This window comes from Prionailurus bengalensis, chromosome B2 (genome assembly GCF_016509475.1).
Source record: "Prionailurus bengalensis isolate Pbe53 chromosome B2, Fcat_Pben_1.1_paternal_pri, whole genome shotgun sequence".
Classification (NCBI taxonomy): domain Eukaryota; kingdom Metazoa; phylum Chordata; class Mammalia; order Carnivora; family Felidae; genus Prionailurus; species Prionailurus bengalensis.
Window position 1 is genome coordinate 31,711,667 of NC_057349.1, and position 15,862 is coordinate 31,727,528.

General features: G+C 52.0%; 2 protein-coding genes across 3 annotated transcripts; both read right to left on the bottom strand.

Annotated features, from left to right (window-relative positions):
• Positions 1-525: 525 nt before the first annotated feature.
• On the bottom strand, positions 526-15,328 carry LOC122489397 (TAP binding protein). Of its 2 annotated transcripts, XM_043591138.1 has the most exons (8): positions 11,990-15,328; positions 11,680-11,850; positions 11,193-11,453; positions 3,737-4,135; positions 3,001-3,342; positions 2,824-2,913; positions 2,633-2,670; positions 526-1,635 (listed from the first exon to the last, which is right to left on the bottom strand). In XM_043591138.1, exons 1-8 carry the CDS (start codon positions 12,024-12,026, stop codon positions 1,624-1,626), a joined length of 1,350 nt encoding a protein of 449 aa, XP_043447073.1. In that variant the 5' UTR covers positions 12,027-15,328; the 3' UTR covers positions 526-1,623. The 2 variants fall into 2 exon arrangements, with proteins under 2 accessions (XP_043447073.1, XP_043447071.1); XM_043591136.1 differs by lacking the exon at positions 2,633-2,670 and having other exon boundaries at positions 11,990-12,209.
• On the bottom strand, positions 12,403-14,888 carry ZBTB22 (zinc finger and BTB domain containing 22). Its single transcript, XM_043591134.1, has one exon. It carries the CDS (start codon positions 14,886-14,888, stop codon positions 12,987-12,989), a length of 1,902 nt encoding a protein of 633 aa, XP_043447069.1. The 3' UTR covers positions 12,403-12,986.
• Positions 15,329-15,862: the final 534 nt, after the last annotated feature.

The window sequence follows — 15,862 nt, forward strand, 5'->3', positions numbered from 1 at the left end:
TCTTCGCCCCACACTTAATTGGAATGGATGCCGGTCTCCAGCTCCCGAGGGAGGACAGGGGCCGAATTTGACATTCCCCTCCCCACTACACAACGCCGAGGCTAAAACAACCGTGGGAAGTGCTTTAGGTGGAGAGGGATCGGTTACTCCACCCCGCGGGGTTACACTCCCAACCCACACCCACGCGTGTAGCGGACCGGAATCCACTCCGCGTTTTCCGAAGAGCGCTGGGTTCCGGCCCTCTCGCAAGGGGGCGGAGCAGGAAGTCGACACATCCGGTTCCAGATTCGACACTCCCGGGTTTCCGGCGCTCGGCGCTGGTATTTGGGCTCCCTTCTGCCCACCCCCAGTGCACTTTGCTAGAGGGCGTCCTCCCCGCCTTGGGTGGCGCCCGACCCCGAACTGTTCCGGAGGATCGGGTGTCGCCAAAACGTTTGAGAGGTCGGGGAGATTGGCAGGAACCAGAAGTGACTGTAAGAGTCTGTGCTTGCAGAGGGGACCCGTGGCGTGGAAGGAGACACCGTGTTGGGAGCACCAGAGCATAACTTTATTCCAGCGGCCTGGCCGACTGTCCTGCCCCTCGGACGTCCCTAGGCCAAGCCGCCGCTTCCTTCGTCCAGTAGTTACCTGACCCAACACTTGCTGTTCAATACTTAGAATGTAAAAAAGACTAATTTCTTCTGATGAGCGCCCTCCAGTGGGCGCCCGGCCCTGTGCCGCAGCGGGGACACAGCAGTGGACAGACCCGCACGTCCTTGCCTTTGAGGAGCCGACGGTCCGGAAAGGGAGACAGGCATTTAACAACGACTCGTACAATCACTTAAATACAACTGACGAACCGCACAGGAGGAACACGCAGCGGTCTGAGGGAATAACGAGGCTGTCCTGGAGCCCAGAGAGGGCGAGGGCAGAACAGACAAAGGGAACAGACCAGGGAAGGTGGGAGCCGTTGGAGAAAAGGAATAGCCATCGGTGTGGTGAACATTGAGGGGAGGGCTGGAGGGCAGAGGTGGGGTTGAAGAGGCAAGCAGTGGCTCCAACGTGGGAGATGCACAGGCCAGGACAAGAACGGATTTAGCTTCTAGAGCACTGGTTCCCCAAATGTGACGCCTGTCCCAGTGGTCCTGGAGACTGTTTCAGTGGGTTTATGAAATTAAGGCTATTCATAACAATACTAAGATGTTACTTGCCTTTTTCATTCTCATTCTCTAAAAACAATGTACTGTGGAGTTTCCCAGCAGCTGAGTATTGACCTCATCGTCCTCACAGCTAATGGAATGCGTGCTTATGTGTTCTTGTGTTAAATTTTTCTCAGTTTTAAGTTCTAGTATCATTAATATCTAGTTTATAACCCACATAAGCAAAGGTTCTTTAGAGTTCCTGACCGTTTTTAAGTGGTCCGGAGATGAAAAACAACAACAAAAATCGAGAACCACTGCCTTAGAGCTCTAAGAAGGGAAATGCTGTAGATTTGTGTCCTTTAAAAAAAGCATTCCAGCCGCTCCTTGGAGAGAGAGAGGTTGGAGGGAGCATGAGCAGATGATGGTGTACTATTTGGTGGAGCTAGTACAGTAGCTCAAACCAGAGATGACGGTGGCTTCCCCAGGATGGTGGTGAGTGTTCTCACTGGGCTTTCTGGAAGAGAAATAAAAAGGAGGTGAGGAATGCCGGGTTTTAGGAAGTGACATGAAATGCTCATGATCAGTCCAGAGATAAATGCACCATCATGGGCACAGAGGGTGGCAGAAGAATGGGGCTCACAGTTTCAGGGGGTTTTCTGCCTGGCAGATACTGCCAAGGGCTTTTGCTTAATCCTCCCAACAGCCTTCAGAGGCTCTGCTGTCTATACAGTAGACACCATCCACATGTGTCTCTTGAACATTTGAAATGTGCCTAGTCTGAAAGAGTATTATTAAAATTAATTTTAGGGGCGCCTGGGTGGCTCAGTCAGTTAAGCATCTGACTTCGGCTCAGGTCATGACCTCGTGGTTCGGGAGTTCGAGCCCCACGTTGGGCTCTGGGCTGGCAGCTCAGAGCCTGGAGACTGCTTCGGCTTCTGTGTCTCCCTTCTCTCTCTCTACCCAACCCCCAACTTGTACGTGTGCACATGCTCTCTCTCTCTCTCAAAATTAATCGCTTAAAAAAATTAATTTTACCGGGTTTTTTTTTGATGTTTTTTGTTTTTTGGGGTTTTTTTGCTTTTCTTTAAGTAGGCTTCATGCCCAGTGTGCAGCCCAATGCAGGACTTGAACTCAAAACCTTGAGATCAAGACCTGAGCTGAGATCAAGAGTCAGCCGCTTAACTGACCGAACCATCCAGGTGCACCTCTTCTTACCTTTTTGATGTGGCTGCTAGATTATTTAAATGTACATATGTGGCTTGTATCATATTTCTGTTGGACAGTGCTGCCTAAGTAATTTTTTTTTTTTTTTTTACCCTCACACCCAAGGAAACTGAGGTGTTGGTTAAATGGAATATTCAAAGTGGCAGGAGTCAACCCAGGTGTGTGTGAATTCCAAGTTCAGGTTCTGCCCACCATGCCAGTGGAAGCCAGAGCCTTCCTCTACCAGTGAGGAGTTGCAGGGAGGGTCTCAAATGAAAAGGGAAAGAAAAGAAGAGGAGAGCTATTACCTTCTCCTTTGAATCCTTCGAAGTACACATGTAGGCAGCTGTGGAGAGAGATTGAGAAGGGATGGGATGGGGGAGTGAGGGATGGGATGGGGGAGATGAGATTGAGAGGGATAGGTGTCAGGCTTCTGGGAGTAGGCAGGGACTGTCATGGTCACAGTGGGGGTCAGGGTCTAGGTGGGACTCACACTCACCAGCCCAGCCCAGTGCTTTGATGAGCCCGAGGAGGAGAAAGGCAGACAGGAAGAGGCCTACACCATCCTCCAGGGTGGGCCCAGACAGACCTGGCAGGTGGAAGGGAGAAAAGTGAACCCCTTAGTATCTTCCCGGGGCGCCCGCCCCGGTCATTCCATCCTCCTCCTGGCTCTTACCTGCCACCTCCAGGGTGACCTCTGCGCTGCGCCCCAAGGCCGGCAGGGTGGGGTGGTGGACACGACAGGCATAGCGTGCCCCATGATGCTCGGCAGTTATGGGGACCGGCTGCAGGTGCGCGGAGAGGCTGACGGTGCCGTCTGAGTGGTGGAGCAGGGCAGAGAGCCACTTCTGCCCCTCAGCCTTCTGAAAGCTGCCCTCTGGGCCACCCCGGAGCTCCCACTCCACTTCCAGACCCTCAGAGGGATAGAAGTGGGACACGAGGCATTGCAACTGGGGGGGTGCCTCCCCCCGAGTAGCCCATACAAGAGGTGCCGGTGTCAGGGATACTTTGGGTGGCTCTGGGGAGAAAACATGAAAGGAGCATGGGGGGAATCAATCCACATTGTCCTCCCATGGAGACCCTCAGTTTGCCCCATGGCTTCCCCCAAACTGGGTTTGAGTTTTTCTCTCCTAGGATGGGGAACCCGCTGTCTCCCCACTGGTGCTTCAGAGGGATTCCCACGCTAAAACCCTCAATCCCAGGGACGCCTCTTCCTCAGATTTGGGAACCTTTATCCCAGTCACTCAGATTCCCAGGGACTTCCACCATTGCCCCTCTGAAGCCCAGGGACCCCAATCTACCTCCCATCACTCACCCAGCACCCTCTTCTCCCCTATCCCTCTTCCATCATGATGTCCCCATAATGCCAGTGCCCATCCTTTACCCGTGGGGACCCCTGGACCCCAACTCACTCTGTACAGCAAGCTCCAGAGCGACCTGCCCTTGCAGGTATGGCAGGTGTACAGTGGCCAGATAGGTGCCCTCCTGGAAGGGCTGCACTGCAGGCAGCCAGAGGGTCCCATTTCCAGTCCACGGACCCCACGGCTCATCATCATCCCAAGCAGCAAATGCCACTGCCCCCTCTTGGGCAGGTGGCATTTGCTCACTCAGCCCAGGCGTTGCAGCCAGGAGTAGGTGCCCTTTGCCCAGGTGCTGGCGTCGCCACTCCAGCCCAAAGGGAGGGGGACCTGGGGCCAGAGATGTTGCGGCCTCAGAGGTGGGGGGCATGTAGGCAAACTTCAAGTCCAGCAGAGCATCTTGTCCCAGTCGGATCCGAGGGGTGGGGGTGTGGGTGAGGACAGTCAGCACAGCTGGGGAAGATGGGGAGAGGAGGGAGGGGAAAGGGCATGAGGGAGAGAAAAAGAAAGGGAAAAATAGACAAATAGAGTTATAGGGAAGATACAACTAGAATTCACCCAGCCCTCAGAGAACACCTCCTTTTCTGATTCCATCTTCTAGTCCTCCCTGCAAATCCCCTTTGTTCTGGGACTGGGTGGGACCCAAAGTAGCTGAGAGTGAGCAGATACAGCTAGAGATGAATAGGGGCAGGGAGTGGGGACAGTCCTTGAAGGCTGGGCTGAGCACACAGCCCACTCAGTGGGCTCTGAGAGCACTTCTGACACAGCCTGAACCAGCCCAGTCCCCATGCACCACCCTTCAAGAGCCTTTAGGCTTTAAAGAGCTTTTGAGGCCTTAAAGCCTTAAAGCTCACTCTTGTCACTGGTGAAGACTGTGAAGACTCAGGGATGTCAATCCTATGGTGCCGTACAGAGTACTTTTTGACTGCTATTTATATGGTCCTGTAGACCAGTTGTTTCACTTTTCCGTGGCTCAGCTGAATCTCCTAAGAGGGAATAATGATGATGATCACAGTGCCTATCTTACGGGGTTGTAGTGAAGATTAAATCATATAATGCCTCTTGCTACCCGGAATTATTCATTTCCTGATTCTGGATAACAAAGGCACCTATATATGAAAGGCACTTAGAACGGTACCCAGAATACAGTAAGTCTACCAAAGTGTTTGCTGTGGTTACACTTGACCATCAGCCAGACCAACCGAACGTGCCCCAACTCGACAGCATCTCTCCCCATCAACATTCCCTCCTCCTGTTCCAATGCCCATTCTCTCTGCCTTGATGAATGATCACCATCAGCCCCGCACCCGCCCCCCCCTCCCCATGCTAAAGGGCTTGGAGTCACTAAGACTCCATCCTCTCTAATGCTTTCACTCAACTAATATTTATTGAGTACCTGTGATGTTCAAGGCAGAGGACTGAGCAGTGACAGGCAGTCCCTGCCTTCAGATTTCTTACAGTCTAGTAAGGGAGACGATGAGTAAATTGCCAAACATAACATACTGTGTACTATCCCAACCAGGCCCTAATTCTGTCTTCCAAATAGACCTCACCTGTTTCCAACTCAAGTTCTCACCAACATACATTTGGACAATTACAGCCTCCTCTCGGGCCTTCCTATCCTTGGTCTCTCTCTTCTTCAATTCATCATCCACACTGGAGCCACACAGTGTCGCTACAATTCTGATCCAGTCACTTGCCTGTTTAAAAAACCCAGCTGCCTAGGAAGCCAGCAACTAAAGGCACAGGCTGAAGCTAAATGGCCCAGGCTCCATTCCTGGCCTAGTTTCTTACAAGCTGTTCTTGGACAAGTTACCAAAGTGCTCTGTCTCAGATTTCTTCATCTGTGACATGGAGATGATATCAGTACCTAGTTTCTATGGCTGTTGAGAGGAATAAATGGGATCATGTCTATAAAATGCTTAGAATAAGACCTGGCCATAGAAAATGCTCAGTGAATGTCAGGTGTTACTATTTTCATTACTGTTGTCGTCATCATCACCACAGACTTGCTGGGTATCTCGAAGAAATCATTTAATCCATATTTTTCTCATTAGTCCAGTGATCTGATCCTTGCCTACTTTTGTAAGAATTAAGTTTTAAAAAGCCTGGCTTTTGGGACAATGGCGCACACACTTCTGATGGTTCACTATCACTTATAAAGCCCAGATCTCAGGGTACTTGATAATCCACCTGCCAACCTATCTGTCCAGACTTCTCTTGCACCCTAAGGACAGGCTCTAGAGAATCCCTTTCTTGTGACTAGTAGAAATTCTAATCAGGCCGCCTGGGTGGCTCAGTTGATTAAGCGTCTGACTTCGGCTCAGGTCGTGATCTCACAACTCGTGAGTTCGAGCCCCGCGTCGGGCTCTGTGCTGACAGCTCAGAGCCTGAGCCCGTTTCAGATTCTGTGTCTCCCTCTTTCTCTGTCCCTCCCCCACCTCTCAAAAATAAACATTAAAAAAAAAAAATTTTTTTTAATTTTTTTTTCAACGTTTATTTATTTTTGGGACAGAGAGAGACAGAGCATGAACGGGGGAGGGGCAGAGAGAGAGGGAGACACAGAATCGGAAACAGGCTCCAGGCTCTGAGCCATCAGCCCAGAGCCCGACGCGGGGCTCGAACTCACGGACCCCGAGATCGTGACCTGGCTGAAGTCGGACGCTTAACCGACTGCGCCACCCAGGCGCCCCTAAAAAAATTTTTTTAAAAAGAAAGAAACTCTAATCATTGGGCCATTCTTTGCTACGGTCATAGGTTCCTTCGGTTTATAATGTCCTTCCCCATTTTCTCCCAAACATCTAAATACTTCATGTCCCACAAGGTCAGGTCCACTGCTACCTCCTCCCAGGATGTTTGGGTCCTTCCCATAAAAGTCCTCTTTCTTCTCTTGTGATTATGCAATTTTTAATCCTAGTTTCTGAGCACTACAAGGTTAAACTTCTCTCAATGTTATGGGAGTTTTTGTTGAATAAATTAAAAATAAAGTAGGTAATTCACTTAGTTTATTAAAATCCAAAAACAGACTCTTGAATTGTCAAAAACCCATATGATTTTAATAAACAAAATCTGAAGGTTTTACAGGTTAACCCTGAAGCTAACAGTGCTCTTTAATATGGGTTGATGGAGGGGCACCTGGGTGGCTCAGTTGGTTGAGTGTCCGACTCTTGGTTTGGGCTCAGGTCATGATCTCACGGTTTGGGGGTTCAAGCCCCACACCGGGCTCTGCGCTGGCAGTGCGGAGCCTGTTGAGGATTCCTTCTCTCCCTCTCTGCCCCTCCCCCGCTCTCTCTCACTAAATAAATAAATAAACTTTAAAATGGGTTGATGGAGCAATTTTAGACCTGCATCCTACAAACTGGACTCTGAAAAATACAAATGGAAATTTGTACCTGTTTTTATGGCTTGTATTACATAGGTTTTTGCTTTGCTGTTAATAAAGTGAATGGTAACAACTATTATAAAGTATTACAGAAAAAAATTTAAATCCAAACCTAATCAAGTGACACGATGAAGAAATACTTGGCCAAATACAGAATGTAGGAAATTCTACAGAACAAGTGACAAACCAGTACCATTTGGGGGGCTGGGGGGAGCAATTATAGAATAAAAGAGACAAGAGACAAAACTGTTGTGGACTGAATGCCTGTGATACACGCCCCACCCCACCCCCCAAGTTCATTGTTGAAGCCTTCCTGGCCAGTGTGACTAAACTGTTGACTCTTGAACAACACAAGTTTGAACTGTGAGGGTCCACTTATATGCAGGGTTTTGGGTTTTTTTTTTACAGTACAATACTATAAATGTATTTTCTTTATGATTTTCTTTTTTTTTTTTTCCTAATGTTTATTCATTTTTAAGAGAGAGAGAGACAGAGCACAAGCAGAGGAGGGCCAGAGAGAGTGGGAGACACAGAATCCGAAGCAGGCTCCAGGCTCCCAAGTCATCAGCACAGAGCCCAGCGTGGGGCTGGAACCCACAAACCGTGAGATCATGACCTGAGTCAAAGTTGGACGCTTAACCGACTGAGCCACCCAGGCGCCCCTATGATTAATTTTCTTAATAATATTTTTTCTTTAGCTTACTGTAAACATACAGTATGTGATACATATAACAAAACATGTGTTAATCATTGTTTACATTATCAGTAAGATTTTCAGTCAACAGTAAGCTATGAATGGTTAACTTTTGGGAAAGTCAAGTACACAGAGATTTTCGACTGCTGGGGGCGGGGTCAGCGCCTATAGCCACCCCCCACCCCCAATACACACAGTTGTTCAGAGTAAGCTGTATTTGGAGATAGGGGCTGTGAAGAGGTGATAATGGTTAAATGGGATCATTAACATAGGGCCCTAACCTGATATGCTGATGTCCTTTTAAGAAAAGGAAGCAACAGCAGAGCTCACTTTCTCTCCTCCATGAGGACACAACCAGAAGTGGCCATCTGCAACCACAAGGAGAGAGCTCTCATCAGACACCAACCCTGCGAACACCTTAATCTTAGACTTGATCTCAGACTTCTAGCCTCCAGAACTGTGGGAAAATAAATATTAAGACATCTATTCTGTGATATTTTGTTAAAGCAACCCAAGTAGATGCAACAACCAAATATGATATATAGAACTGTTTTTGACCCTGATTCAAGCAAACCAGCTGTAAAATAACATCACTGAGACAACTGGGAAAATTTTAATATGGGCTAGGAATTAACTGATATTAAGGAATTATTGTGTGGTTTGTTTATGACAATGTTTCTTTTTTTAAGTTTATTTATTTATTTTGAGAGACAGAGTGCGAGCAGCAGAGGAACAGAGGGAGATGGAGAGACAGAATCCCAAGCAGGCTCTGAGCTGTTGGCACAGAAACCTATGTGGGGCTCGGTCTCACAAACAGTGAGATCATGACCTGAGCCTAGATCAAGAGTCAGAAGCTTAACCAACTGAGCCACCCAGGTACCCCAAAGGTTTTCTGAATTTTTTAACGTTAATTTATTTTTGAGACAGAGAGAGACAGAGCATGAATGGGGGAGGGTCAGAGAGAGAGGGAGACACAGAATCTGAAACAGGCTCCAGGCTCTGAGCTGTCAGCACAGAGCCCGACGCGGGGCTCGAACTCACGGACCGTGAGATCATGACCTGAGCCGAAGTCGGACGCTTAACCGACCAAGCCACCCAGGCGCCCCACAATTGTTTTTTAAAAAATGAGAATTAAATACCATACACACAAACTGCGTTAGGACAGTGTATTTGTCAACAAACATTTTGAACTATTTGATAAGAAATACTGTCTAAATGTGTATTAGCAAAATTACCAATGATCTGTGACACTAGAAAGATTCATTTTAAATTTTACATTAAAACAACAACTTTCATTTTCTTAAATCCCTAATCAAGCAGAAATGCTTGAAAAGGAAGACTGAGCACAGCAACTAGTTTTTACCCCCAGGGGTCTGTGAGAAGCAGAGAATTGTCCCACCTGGGCTCTCTCATGGCTCCCTATCTGTACTACTCTAATGGCCCAAATTGCTTTCTACTCTACATTACAATTACCCATGACAAACCTGCTGAGAACCTTGTAGAGAGCAGAATCTACATCTGATCACCTTTTTTTTGTTTTGTTTTCCAGAGAGAGAGAGGAGAGAGAGAGAGAGAGCACACACAAGTGGAAGGGGCAGAGGGAGACAGACAGGGTCCTGCAGAGCCTGACCCAGGGCTCAAACTCAGGAACCCTGAGATCATGACCTGAGTGGAAATCAAGAGTCAGCAGCTTAACTGAGGGAGCCACCCAGGTGCCCCCTGATCGTGTTCTTGACTCTTAAAAATGTCCAGGGCTACCCCAAGATTCTGACTTAATTCTCCTGGAGTGGTAGGATTCAGTGTATTTTATTATTTTTTTAAGTTTATTTATTTATTTTGAGAGAGTGAGTGAGCTCTGGTACATGAATGAGGGAGGGGCAGAGAGAGAGAGAGAGAGAGAGAAAATCCCCTCCTCGGGCCGGAACTCACCAACCATGAGATCATGACCTGAGCCTAAAGCAAGAGGCTAACACAACCGACTGAGCCACCTAGGCGTCCCTATATTCAGTACATTTTAGAAACTTCCAACAGGACTCTTACTTGCAGCCTGGACTGAGAACCACTGGGCCCTAATTTATCCTTGGTGCTAATAAATATTGAACCAGTGAATACATTAACAAAGTGATATGATAGTCACATGATAGTCACAACAGAAAGGTGGATAGGAAACAGCATCCACATTTTACAGTTGGAAAAACAGACTCAGAGAAAAAGTATGTTGTCACCCCTACCTCAGTGAAGCCAGAAGCCCTGGGAAATACTCCTTGCCACTGGAGAGAGCTACTATCCCCACAAGGAGCAGTTTGCCTCTGCCCCTGCCTAGGGTGGGTCCTGGGAGCTAAGAACAGAAGTGTAGGCAGAGGTGATTAGGGAGTTGCTGAGTCCCTTTCCCTGGTCCTGTAGGTGATTCACTCTCAGGGAGGAGGGTAGCAGGAAAACGGTCCTAGGGAAGGGAAGGGAGGGTACAGCCCTCAGCTGGGGTTTATCTGCTGGTCGGGCTGTGTCATTTACAAACAATGGCACAAGGGAAGCCTGGCTGGCTCAGTCCAAAGAGCATGTGGCTTTTGATCTCAGGGTCTTGAGTTTGAGCCCCAGGCTGAGCGTAGAGATTACTTAACATACATATATAAAATTTAAATCAACTTTAAACTTTTAAAAAAAGTCGCACAAGATTGAGGGAAGCCAATGACTACTCATATCCTACCCACCTTCTGCTGCGAGAAAGGTGAGCTCCTAGATACCCAGTTGATTGTTTTTATCTGCCCACTTCCTTCTCATGCCTCCTCTCAGCAAAGTGCCAGACCCCTGGGCGTCAAAACCGCGTTGCACCATGCACAGAAATGGGTCTTTGCAGTGGAAACCATGAGGTCTCCTGCCCTGTCTCTTCCTCCAAGTCCACCATTTGGTGACCACAGAATCAGCGCATCCTCACGAACTATAGGAAAGGGGCAGTCAGAAAATGTCAACGCTCTAGAGCGCAAGAGCCTTTGTTTTGCTAAGTGCACAAGTTCCGGATGTGGGCACGGATGGGGCTTGAACCCTGGTTTTTGAAACAGAGTGAAACGCAAGATAAAGATCCAGGAGGAGAGGAGAAAAAAATTTTCTTGCTTCTGAGCCCCTCCCAAACCCGATTCCCTTACAAGTTACTCAACGTCCAGTGTAGGGAAAGTCAGCCACTCTTCCCAAAGCTCTGCCCCTGGGAACTCCACGAAGCCCCACCCCCAAACCGCAGGTTGTGGGTGGTTGTTTTCAACTGGGCAGGAGCTAGAGTAAGCTGTTAGCGGTAGATTGTTTAATCTTAGCCGAACCGCCTTGCTTTACAAGTAAGGAAACTAAGCCCCAATTAGTTCCAATTAAGTTCCACAGAGCGAATCACAGGCAGATCTAGACCCTTAGAATCTACCCGTTCACCTCTACTTCCCCGTCCCAGCTACCTGTTACCATGGTGATGAGATTAGGTTCCGGCTGAGGCTCGGACTCTGGTCTCAGGAAGCTGGAGAGACTTAAGATCGGGCTGGACACGCTGACCATGAGCCAAGTCCCATCCAGGGCCCGAGGGCAGCTCTGCTCCGGGGTCAAGCCACTGGCCCAATTCGCTGAGGCAGGGAGCGGGAGGTAGCGGCTCATCTCGCAGTGTGGCGCAGGGGCGTCCGAGGGGTACCGCCTGAAGGCAGCCTGCAGGGCTCCCGCGGGGTCTGTGAGCGCGGACAAGGGAATTGCTGCTGTAGTCACCACCAGGAACGCGACGGGGAGGGCAGCGTCCAGGGAATTCCAAATGCACAAACTACCCAGTAGTGAGAGATTTACAGGTAATCCAGGCTCATTTTAAAGGGGAAACTGAGGCCTGAGGTCACAGTGCGACCTAAAGAGGAGGGGGTTTCGGTGGAAGTGGGAGTTGAGGGCGAGTCCGGGATGACTCACCGCGCACTTTGAGGTAGAGCTCGGGTTCGAGGTCCGGCCGGGGAGGTAGTCTCCCTGGGCCCTGGCGCAGCAGCAGTGCGGCGGGTTTCTTGGTCAGGCGGCCCCCGCCCGCGTCCTCCACCATCCAGCACTCTATCACCGCGGGTCCCGCCGAGACGGCGGTCACCAAGCCTGGAGGAGAGGGGCACGAGTGAGGGAGCGGTCCAGAGGTCAGGCGACCCTCGTCCCGCACCCCCAGCGTCTGGCGCGTGGTGGGTCACCTCCCTCCGCCTCTTCCCTGTTCTTGAGCAGAGTCTCGGGGTTCGCTCACCCAAAGCCATGGAGAGGAGCAGAGACAGGGGCTTCATGGCGCAGCGATCTGCTCAGCTCTGAAACCTCCACTTCTCCCTTTCACTTTCATTTTCTTTGAAAGGCCGGCTGGAGAGTCGCCGGAAATCCCCTCTGGTTGGGTGAGGCCACGTGGGAGGCAGGTGCTTTCCGCACAGGCCAGGCACAGATCCCGGAACACTATCTCCAGTTCTGATCTGGGGACCTCAGCCCCGCCCCGCCCCGCCCCTCCCTCTTGGACCACACAGCACCACCCACTTCCAGAAACCCTCCCCAACCCTAGGCTCCCCCTCGGTGCCCTCCTTCCAGAAACTACTTCCTAGAGAACCGTTACTCCGCTTTCCCCAACCTGCTTTGGATCCCCAGCAAACACATAGGGGCTGTTGGCAAGCCAAGTGAAATGACCAATAAATATTTTAATCACCATTTTAAAAAAAATAAGATTTAAAATAAAAACCTTGTATTCTTACGATTTATATTCCCTCCTTGTCTTCACTCCCTCCTCAATGAGAATCCAGTTGGAGGTCCCCCAAGGAGAGATAGGAGGGATTAGGGTGGAAATAAAGGGCACGTCCTTAGCGGGGTGGGGTAGGTTCTAGGACAAGGGTGGGGCTCAAAACCTGGTCCCCACAACAACACAAACACAGACTTCAGGTACAGACTACAACCACCTGACCCTTGACCCTGTGACTCCAGGATGCTCCATAGCCCCTTTCCCTCCCCCCACCACCATATGCGCCCTAGTCTGGAGCTGAGGGAAAGGAAGGACTTAGTTCCAGGGATACTTTGTGGGAGAGGGGCTGAGGGATGGAATGGGGTGGCCGATGGTGCAACATTGTTCCCCCTCCAAAATATATACAAGTCCGGTAGAGATAAGGAAGACAGTAAGCGTGGTGGGAGATCACCTGAGGGCCACAGCGCCCCTGGCTGGTGCTCCCGGTTTCCTCTTCCCCGAAAGCTGCCTCCAGGAGCCCCCCCCTTCAGTTTGTTCCTCCTCCTCCACCAAAGCCCATCTCCACCTTGTGGACACTGGGTGGGGACCAGACCCTTCGGCTGGACTGGGGTGTGGCCCCACTCGCCTCGTCGCCGCTGCCCCCACCCACTCCAGGAGACTCTCTCTTGGGCGGCAGGGCTGGCCCAGCGGGCCCTCCGGGTCCGGGTCCGCCCCCGCCCAGGCGGTGCCGGCGCTCACAGTGTCCCCGGTGGCGCATGAAGCTGTCTCGCCACATGAACTTCTTGGCACAGACGCCACACTCGTAGGGTTTGAGACCTGTGTGTGTCTTCATGTGCTCGGTCAGGTGGTGCTTCATCTTAAACTTTTTGTTGCACACGGGGCAGTCAAAGGGCCGCAGGTTGAGGTGCATGTTCACATGCCGATCTCGCATGCTTTTGTGGGAGAAGGCCTTCCCACAGTGGCACAAAAAGATCTTATTCCCATCCCCACTGCCTGCCCCTCCAGGGGTCCCCCCAGCACCACCCGGCATGCCCAGGCTCCCTGCTGAGGTGCCCCCCAGGGTCACCGCCCCGTGTTCAGCTTGGTTCCCTGGTGGCTGGCCTGGGGCCTGTGAGGAGGAAGAGGAGGATGAAGACGATGGGAAGACCAGGATCTGGTTGCCCTGCATGTCCAAGGGAAGCAGGGGCCTCGGAGGGTGGGAGGGGGCATAGGAGGAAGGGGTTGGCCCCCCAGAATCATCAAGCCCCGCCCCAGGACCCCCACCCTCATAGGAGCCAAAGTCATTGGAGGACTCACAGAAATTGACCTGCTCCTCTCCCTTGTCCGGTGGCTCAGTCAGGGTCCGGACATCACTTATGCTAAGGGTAGCCTCTGGTCCTCCAGCCTCGGGAACCCTGGAGCCACCCCCAAGCTCTTCATCTTCATCATCCTCACAGGTCAACACCAGGTCTTCCTCCTCCTCATCCTCTTCCAGATCTGGGTCTTGGGGAACGAGGGGTGCCGGTGCTGGGCTATTTCCACCCCGCTTCACATATACCCAGTGTTTCTGTGGCATGATGCTGGGGGGTGCATAGGTGGGCCGCCGGAGCCCACCCCCAGGGACCACAGCACCTCTCCCATCCCCATCATCGCAGAGCTCATCTGCCTCCAGCAGCAGCTTCCCAGAGGTAGCCCCGCCACTGCCAACCACAGGGGCTGGGAATACAGGGCCACCTCCTCGACGTTCCCCACTGCCCACTGCAGAAGCTGCAAATGCCTCTTGGGAAGAAGATGAGAAATCAGTGGACTCTCGGGGGCTGAAGTAGTTGCTGCTGCTGGGGGACTGATTCTCACTGGCTCGGCTGGAGGCATGGGAGCGCACAGAGCCCATGGTGGCAGGGGCCACAGTGGCCCCACTCCCCGATGGGACCCCAGCACCAGGGACAGTGGCAGAAGTGGCAGCAGCAGTGGTGATGGTGGTGGTGGTGGCTGAGGCCCGGCCTTCGCGGAGGAGTTCAGTGCACTTATCCACGATGTGCCACATTTGGAGCACCGACCCCACTGTGAGGAAGTTGACAATGTCAGCAGCAGCCATGCTGAGGCGACCAGTGTAAGCGGAAGCCAAGACAGTCTCGAAGGCGCCCGGGTCCATGACGCTGGGCAGAGAGATGGAGGTCATGCCCTTGAGTAAAACCTGGTCGTGGAAGTAAGGGGAGGAGGCAGCCAGGACAGCACGATGAGCCCTGAACTCCCGGCCCTGCACTCGGATGGACACATCGCAGAGCTGGCCCTGTAGCCGCTGCTGATTGAGGGACTCCAGAAGGGCACTGGTCACCTCAGGGAAGGACACGTGGACCACTGCAGCTGCAGGCAGGGGCAGTGGGGGTGGGGCCAGTGACAGAGGCAGGGGGAGTGCTGCCCCACTGGGAGAGAGAGGAGATGGCTCCATGGCGTGGAGGGAGGGGGTACCCCCCCAGCCACAGGAACAAGGGAAGGAGGAGGGCGGCCGGGGGGGTCTCTGGGAAGAAAAAGAGAGAAGAATGATAACATCTCATAATAACACAGCCCTTCCCTCTACAGTTTAAAAACATGTTCATACCCTTTATCCGAGTAATTCCCCACAACACTGTAAGGTAGGTATTCCTCTCAACCCCATTTGACAGATGAGGAAACTGAGGCTCGGAAAGATTACGAGATTATCCAAGGTCACAGAGCCAGTAAGTGGCAGTGCCAGGAAACACAGATGTCCTGACTCCTAATCCAGTGCTCTTTCCTTGGAGATTAGAGAAATAAGGTGTTCTTGGGGAGTGGGGTGCCTCCCCTCGGAATTTCCCATTTGCCTGAAAGCCTGAATTTCCAAAATTTACCTTACTGGTATTTTGCAACCTTTTCTTAGGAGGGGGGCAAGTCTGTTCCTGTACCGAAAACCATCCCTCCCTCCATGTCTTTTTAGGCTATGCCCTCCCCCCCCCCCCCCCCCAGCTCTGTCGGGAGCAAGGGCCCCTTTGCCCCTCAGCTTACCTCTAGCCCCGCCCCTTCAAGGCACGCCCCTTGGCCCTTTCGGCCCCGCCTCTTCAAGGCCCACCCCCGTGGCCCTCTCGGCCCCGCCCCTTGCCTACCCCCGCCCACACAGGACCCCGCCCCCCTCTGCTCCGCCCCAAGCGCTACTTCGACCTCCTCTCCCACCCGGAAGGCGCCCCCCAACCCCGCGCGTCCCCGCTTACCGGGCCGCGCGCCCCCGGGCCCCCCCGCCCCTCACTCGGCGGCCAGAGCCGCAGCCTGGGCCCCTCCCGCCGCCATCTTGCGCCGACTCCCTCCGCCCTCCGCCTCCGCTCCGCCTCCCGCCCCTCCGGCTTTAAAGGCACAGACGGGTACCCCGCCCGTGCCTCTGGGCACTACTCGGCCGACTAGACCACTTCTCCT

Bases quoted from the DNA above. Each gene is read 5' to 3' on its own strand.
- LOC122489397 (XM_043591136.1), bottom strand. From the start codon at position 12,026: ATGAAGCCCCTGTCTCTGCTCCTCTCCATGGCTTTGG. The intron at 11,851-11,989 runs GTGAGCGAACCC...CCTCTCCTCCAG, and splicing joins GCTCCTCTCCATGGCTTTGG to GCTTGGTGACCGCCGTCTCG. The intron at 4,136-11,192 runs GTAGCTGGGACG...CATCTTCCCCAG, and splicing joins TCTCATCACCATGGTAACAG to CTGTGCTGACTGTCCTCACC.
- ZBTB22 (XM_043591134.1), bottom strand. From the start codon at position 14,888: ATGGAGCCATCTCCTCTCTCTCCCAGTGGGGCAGCACTCCCCCTGCCT.